Raw genomic sequence first — 7,255 nt, forward strand, 5'->3', positions numbered from 1 at the left:
TGTTCACAGAAAAAGATATATTTCATAATAATTATAATTCACATATATTGTACCTTCAGGTCCTAGTATTGTTGCTTTCCAGGTTCTATCTAAGAGCAATACATCAATAAGTGTATAGACATATTCTTAACAGCTTACAATTTTCTGAGACTGATTCAGCATGACAACCAACAGGTGGTTCATTCTTTATCTGATCTTCCTCCTGCATGGGATGGAGAGGAGACGATGAACATCCTAAAACTAGTCACACACATTTTATACCTTCTTTAATCTTCTTATGACAGCTGGAATTTTAAAATGATCAGCCATTTTACTTAAACTGAGCTTTCTTTATGCACAATTCAGTAAGAATTTGATAGCATCAGCACACACAGCAACACCATGACTCAGCATATGAATAATATAAATGAATATAATTAGATTACAACAACACCATGCACTATCATCCCGGCTGAATTTCTACTTGAACACTAAATATAAATAGCATCCAAATTGAATATATAAATCATCTTCTTGGTGCTCTGAATCATATGCTGACAGTATCAGACTGCTAACTGCGCACTGAAAGCACTGTGTGTGTGTGTACATTGTCATTTTGTAGCCATTGATGATATATACATATATGTATTTAGAAAATAATTATCACAGAAGCAGCAAATAAAAAAAAAAATAATATGACACATGCATCTAAATATTAAACCAATTCATTTTTTTCATTTTTGTATCAAAACTAATATCTACTTCAATGCTGTAATTCGCATTCCCTAATCTTCTTCAACCTACACAATACAATAAATGAGTAATTACACAATACAAAATACTATATGTACAATTAATGAAAATATTATTAAAAAATTCACTAATAGTACATGTACATGATGGTACATGAGGTTTACTGACCTTGCTCTCTCTGCCTTTCGTATTTCTAATCTCTCTTTATCTGTTAACTTCTTCATTCTCTCTCTATTGTCTCTAAATAATTATAAACAGTAAGAGGTGTATGTAAGTGTGTGTATATACATAATGTGTGTGTGTGTGTTCAGTAGTACTTGTAATATATGACACGTCCATCATCATGTAGTCCTAATAATGAGTATCTGCCTGAAGTGATGGAATACCATTTCAACTTATTCTCAATATCAAGACATGATATCTCAACTGGAAATGATATTCCCTAATAGAATCAGAGAGAGTATTAAAATGTGTATGTTTTAATGACTAACCTCTGTATAAGAGATATACCCAGCAGGAACTCCACTTAACTCTGACAGCTGCAAAGGAATAATAATAATAATAATGATAATGATAATACATACACACCCACTTAATGTCATTGAGTTTCATTTTCAGTTAAAATTATAATTTCAAATGTAAAAATAATATTAAAATTTCATTACAAAAATTCTGTATATCATACTCTATTTGATTTCTACATGTATTGTACAAACAAAGTACCTTTCCAATAACATGCTCAGTATCAGATCTGTTATCAGGACTCCTGCTATTATCCAGTATAATTTCTTCTATTGGATCAACTGAACATTGTGATGGACGCCATCTTATAACATACACCTGTCTCTGTCTATCATGCTTCTTCTTCTCTGGTCCTAATGAAACACATACACTAAAAATATACTGAGATATACTGACCTTTCAATGGTTCCACATACATTTCCTTACTGCTAGTATCAATCCTCTTATCATCAAGATATACTGTACCAGGGTACACTTCACTCTTGTCACGTAATCTCATTCTACACAATAAGTCACATGATAGTCACATGATAGTCACATGATAGTCACATGATGTACTTACTTGTCTAATTCAAGGACACAGTCAATTCCTTGTACTTTTGCTTCTTCAATAATTTGTTTCTTAAATTCTCCCACTGGTGTATCCTCAGCAACAATAGACTCCATCATAAACTTACAAAACTAAAAATTAAAATCAAAGAATAATGTACATGTAATGTGAGTATATAAATACTATATATGTAATAATTCTTACCTCAGTATTATTAACTTGTAATAAATATAATTTAATTATTTTCTCTCCTCTTCCTAATGCTCTACCCAGTCTTACTATCAACTAGTAGATACACAAAGTAATAAAGAGATTAGTGTGTGTGTCAGTGTTATTAGATATAATGGAAAAAAGAAACGCCATCAAATAACACACAAATTACCTCTGATCCAGATCCAATATCTTTTAATGTCTGATTCAGTGCCTCCAGTTCATATTCTCTATTACCAATAATTTCATACATTCTAAAACCAGTAGGTGGTACACCAATCAGTGGAACTAGCTCCTCCTTCAATTGAATTAATGTTATACTCTTATTAACTCGTACCTGTATCCCTGTATTGAATAATAATAATGTTTAATTAATAATACAAGTTATCATTACTTCTTTCTTTTCCTTTATTTTCTTCAATCATTGATATAATTTTCATCATTCTTCTTTCAGTTATTGTGGGCATGGCTTCAGGTCCAGGAGGTATTGTAATGTTCAGTAGTATCATTGAGTTGACATGAAACTCAACATATCTGTACATCAAACTATCTTTGAATTCTTTTTGATAATCTTCAGGATCTGATGAAACATATAGCAACTGAGACAGAGAGAAATTACGTATAAAATAAAAAAGATAAATACAAATAAGTGAAAGTGAAACAACAATTACAAATGTAAAGACTTTTGATTATAGCTACCACAAGGAATATTGGCAGGTTTAAAATCTGTTAGTAGCATGCTCCTATGCTCAATGACATAAACATATACCGTATATCGGGTATATTTCAATGCATTAATAATTTCAGAAAAAGCAATCCATTGCGAGAATAAATATTATGAAATTTTAAAATATGCGGATAAAAAAGAATAGAAGATATGTAGTATTGTGCAGCTATTATGAACACGTGGCTTCATAACTATCCATGGCTACATTCTAGTCTAACTCGAAGGCCATAAAGAGCCTTCTTTGCCAGTTAGAAGTGTTGCTAAGGTTGATTCAGAAGTGGAGAAGTCAGCAAATGCTTCGATTGACTTACCAGGCCAGGTGGTTGATGGAAATAATAGCAAATAAAATATTTTCGGAATATAAGGGCTTCCGAATTTTTCCATCATTGAGCTTTATATTTACACCACTTTTCATGCAATGAAATATACCCGATATACGGTAGTTGCACTTTGTCAATATAAAGTCTACTATGCAAACTGCTAAGTACATGTATGTATTAGTCTGAGTTGTTCAGTTGTACTAACTTTACTTTCTCGAGATTTATAGAGTAACAAACTTTCTTCATCCTTAAGTTCACAAAAATCACTCCAGTTCTCATTCCATGCTATCCTCATGCATGACGGGCTGATATTAAATACCTATAAAGAAGGGAAGGAGAACAATATAAATGACAGTATACATATCTTTCCTCTTAATTACTTCTCCTATATGTTGTTTTAATACTCTAACAGTCCAACCGCTTTCTCCTCTCATTGGTTTAGTTGGTCCTACATGTACTTTACCAGCTGCCAGATCAACCACTGATATCTCTAGATTAATACCTACAGTACATGTACAATAGACATACTGCATGTCATAACAAAAAACTATATCCACCTCCATCATTGTATTTCTTAAAGGTTTCATTTTCTTTACGAGTTTCCAAAAATAAATCATAATAATATTCAGCCACATCCATTAGCTGTCCAATAGTTTGATGCTGAAACTAAATTTCTAATCATAACAAGTGGGATAGATACCACTTAATTACTTCATCAAGATCAAAGGACCGATTCATGGCATGACTATAATCATCATATTCAACTAAACGACATCTCTCAATAGGAATATGAGGAGCTAATTTCATTAACTGATAAAGAGATAAAAAAACAAGAGGAAAGATTAAACTGAAATAACCAACTATAATAACAACAAACCTCATAAGCTTTATCCAGTACACTGGGTAGTAATTCATCTTTATGTACTTCAAGTGTTGACTCTATTAATTCACCAGTAACAGGATGATTACAATATAATTTATACTAAAAACAAAAGTAAGTATGGTACACATGTATAGATAGCATATCTCACTCTTACTTGTTTCATTTCTCTCTGTCTCTTCTCCTCAATCTCTTCCAAATGATCTATTCAAATATCAACAATCAAATGATGACACACACACATCAATAAAACCTTTAATATCTTTTATAATCTTCTCATTGTGTTCTCTCTCAGTAACTAGTTCCATATTCATTAATGTTATTCTTTCTTGTAATTTCTCTATTATTCTTTTATTATCTACAGATGGCTGATAGTCTGGTCTTGTCATTGCTTGAAGATGAAATTTGCAGTCATCAATTTCAAAAGTCATTCCTCTTATTACTCTGCTAGCAGCTTTAGTATACATAGTTATATATAATTAATAAAACTACTCCAACCTGAATCAGTATTACTAGTAAGTGATTTCAAATACTCAATCTTCATTTTTGATAATTTGTTTGGCAAATCTTTTATCTCATTAAACTGAGACCTCAACACAGTCAACTCTTCATAAAGTGGTTCTTCCTATTAATAATTATTATAATTAATACAAACTAGTGAGATACTGTACATGTATACCTCAACTTCTTTAACTGAATCAGTATCACTTTGAATGAACAATGATTCTGCCTAATAATAATATTTAAACCAATCATTTTGTATAAAAAGATTCAATATAATAACTATCAAAACCATAAAATTTAATGTCCAAATGAAAATTCGCAAAACTTGAACTCTCCACAAATTTTTCCTGCTATATAATATAAGCTAACCTCAAGTTCTGTCAATACTTTCATCTTTGATAGTTCTTTTTTCAATTCAATTGCTTCCTATTATAAGAACACAACAAAGCATACATGCATTGCATTACACAGTTTATGATGACATACCTTCTCTTTGCTACTGATAGCATCTCTTAGTTTATATTCAGTTTCTTGAAGTATAATATAAGAAATAACCTGTAACAAAGCCAGTAGTATAACTGATAAAATGTATATTTTAAAACTCAAAATATTTTTATCACGCACCTCTGTGTGTTGTAGTAAGTCTTGATCCTTTTCTTTTAGTTCCTATACAATACAATATTCATAAAACAATATTCAATTATTCATATTATGTACCTTTTGTCTGACATCTTGTCTCCTCCATAATGTCAAGTTACCAATAGTCAGTTTCTTTAATCCTTGTCCCATTAGTATATGAATATTCTCTATCATCCTCAATACAGTAAACCCAACATCAGAGAAAGGAAAGGAGCAAGTGACACATATTGATTTGTGAGGTTCTATATACTCAATCCTCAGTAGTTTACCAGATACTTTAGATAAAACACCCTTGATATCCTGCAACAAATGTTCCTCAGGCTTCCAGTCAAAGATAAAGGTAACGGTTTCATACTTCAGATGAGGAATGGAGCCAAATCTTTTTTCCAGACAAAGACTAACTGAGATTGATTTGTAAAATTCCTTCAACTCTGCTCTATAAGTTTCAATGTGTTCCTTTGCTTCAATGATCTCCATTTCCTCCACTACACTATGAAGGAGAGTAACATCGGTTAGTGAACACTCGTCTTTAACATAATGAAGGATACTAGAAATATCTGAACACTGCTCTACTTTTCTACGAAAGGTAACACTATAATAAGACAGGAATTCCTTGATGTCATCCACATTCAGTTTTCTTTTTAAAATCTTGCAAACATTATAAAACATCCTTGTGTAAGAAGTCTTCATTGATTTAAAATCCCCAAGTAAATGGATTGGAACAGGTATTTCAACTACACATCAAAGTATTAACAATAAATGCATATCATCAAATTAATGCTACCTTGAGGTGATAAAGGTTGTGAAGATGAATTACTAGCAACTGCTCCATCAGAAGGACTAGATGTGACTATGGATTAAAGAATAAATGTATCAATTCATTTTGTTGCTATGTTCATGACATACTATCAGATTGTGCATTAGCTGGTGCCTTGGGTTCATCAGCAGTACTTGTATTATCTATAGATATTAATGAATGTATTATCAATTAATTAATAATTATTACCTGGTGGAACTACATCATGATCTTTAATAGTCTCAGGAACCACACCTACTTCAGGAGTAGGAAAATACTTACCTAAACATACATACAAAGAACAATGTAATTAACAACAAAGCATAATGCAACGACACCATTATTATTGTCAAACTCACTAATATCATCCAGTATAGTTTGTCCCAGTGATACATTAGTACTGATTGTACACAATACATTAGCAAATGTATGTAAACTGTTGGGATCAGTTTGAACAGCTTCTTTGACAGCAGTTAATAGAGCCTCACGTTGATTAGGAATAGAGGGACTAGCTGACACCACTCTACTAACTGCTTCTTGTGTTAACATACGTTCACCATAAAGTAACCAAGCAATAGCAGTACAATCACAAAGAGACTGAGACAGGACAGTATGACGATTAATAAAAATATTAATAAGAACCTGATGTTCTATGATAGAAAATACAGTGATTATAGTTACATACAGTTATGGTTGACTCACTTAACTTCTCAGCTACAGCAGTTTCATTCATAGATCCTAGAGCATCTGACAGTGAGTCCAAGTTGGCTCCTCCTCTACTGTCAACATTATCAGCTCTACCTAACCATTGGGAGAGGCACTCTGTCATACAGCGAGATGCATCATGAGGATGATTCTTTTCTATGACGTCCAGTGAACTCTTCAGTAGTCCTAGTGTCAGTCCAAGGTCATACCAATTTGCTTTAGGGAAGTCACATTTCTTCAACAACTCAAGAACATAAATTAAATCACCTAAAAATATTACAAATTCAAAATGATATACAGTATCAAAAGTACCTAAACTTAAACAAGTTTGACCAGTGGCCATAATGGACCTGAGACTATAAATGGACCTAGCTCACTGGTGGGTGGGGCTAGAAGCCTGGAATGCAAATTGCTCACGTGATGTTTGCTGACATTGCTGTTTAAATTTAGCTTCAAGAAGAAAATATGCTATAAAATTAGTGAAAAAAGACACAAAGACTTACATTTACCTTAAAGCTAGCCTTGTCTGAATCCTCAATCCACAATCAGTTCTTGTTAGTCGCCATTGTTTATAGGCGTGGTTGTATAGGCGTGGCTTAGAGAGGGCAAAACTGGTCTAACCTGTTAGGGTAACGTGACATACCAGACACGTGCTGTCTTCGTGCCAAAC

At 32.4% G+C, this 7,255-nt stretch overlaps 2 protein-coding genes and 1 long non-coding RNA gene across 3 annotated transcripts; all 3 read right to left on the reverse strand.

Annotated features, from left to right (window-relative positions):
* Positions 1-15: 15 nt before the first annotated feature.
* LOC109584467 (uncharacterized) lies at positions 16-519 on the reverse strand. Its single transcript, XR_002186027.1, has 3 exons — positions 262-519; positions 139-202; positions 16-89 (listed from the first exon to the last, which is right to left on the reverse strand). It is a non-coding gene; the product is annotated as an uncharacterized LOC109584467 (long non-coding RNA).
* Positions 520-742: 223 nt separating this feature from the next.
* Positions 743-6,429, reverse strand: LOC109584456 (ubiquitin carboxyl-terminal hydrolase 47-like). The gene is made up of 27 exons (XM_020000202.1): positions 6,408-6,429; positions 6,091-6,162; positions 5,991-6,044; positions 5,869-5,934; positions 5,361-5,818; positions 5,163-5,201; positions 5,070-5,111; positions 4,932-5,000; positions 4,815-4,871; positions 4,621-4,671; positions 4,440-4,566; positions 4,195-4,395; positions 4,099-4,145; positions 3,939-4,043; positions 3,773-3,871; positions 3,619-3,727; positions 3,442-3,563; positions 3,267-3,380; positions 2,409-2,613; positions 2,187-2,359; positions 2,059-2,089; positions 1,932-1,935; positions 1,651-1,754; positions 1,573-1,607; positions 1,224-1,271; positions 1,050-1,174; positions 743-779 (listed from the first exon to the last, which is right to left on the reverse strand). Exons 1-27 carry the CDS (start codon positions 6,427-6,429, stop codon positions 743-745), a joined length of 2,616 nt encoding a protein of 871 aa, XP_019855761.1.
* On the reverse strand, positions 6,353-7,041 carry LOC109584457 (uncharacterized). Its single transcript, XM_020000203.1, has 2 exons — positions 6,898-7,041; positions 6,353-6,852 (listed from the first exon to the last, which is right to left on the reverse strand). The coding sequence occupies exons 1-2, from the start codon at positions 6,926-6,928 to the stop codon at positions 6,512-6,514; spliced, it is 372 nt and encodes a 123-aa protein (XP_019855762.1). The 5' UTR covers positions 6,929-7,041; the 3' UTR covers positions 6,353-6,511.
* Positions 7,042-7,255: the final 214 nt, after the last annotated feature.

The sequence above is a fragment of the Amphimedon queenslandica genome, unplaced genomic scaffold (genome assembly GCF_000090795.2).
Source record: "Amphimedon queenslandica unplaced genomic scaffold, v1.1 AMPQUscaffold_13208, whole genome shotgun sequence".
Lineage (NCBI taxonomy): Eukaryota > Metazoa > Porifera > Demospongiae > Haplosclerida > Niphatidae > Amphimedon > Amphimedon queenslandica.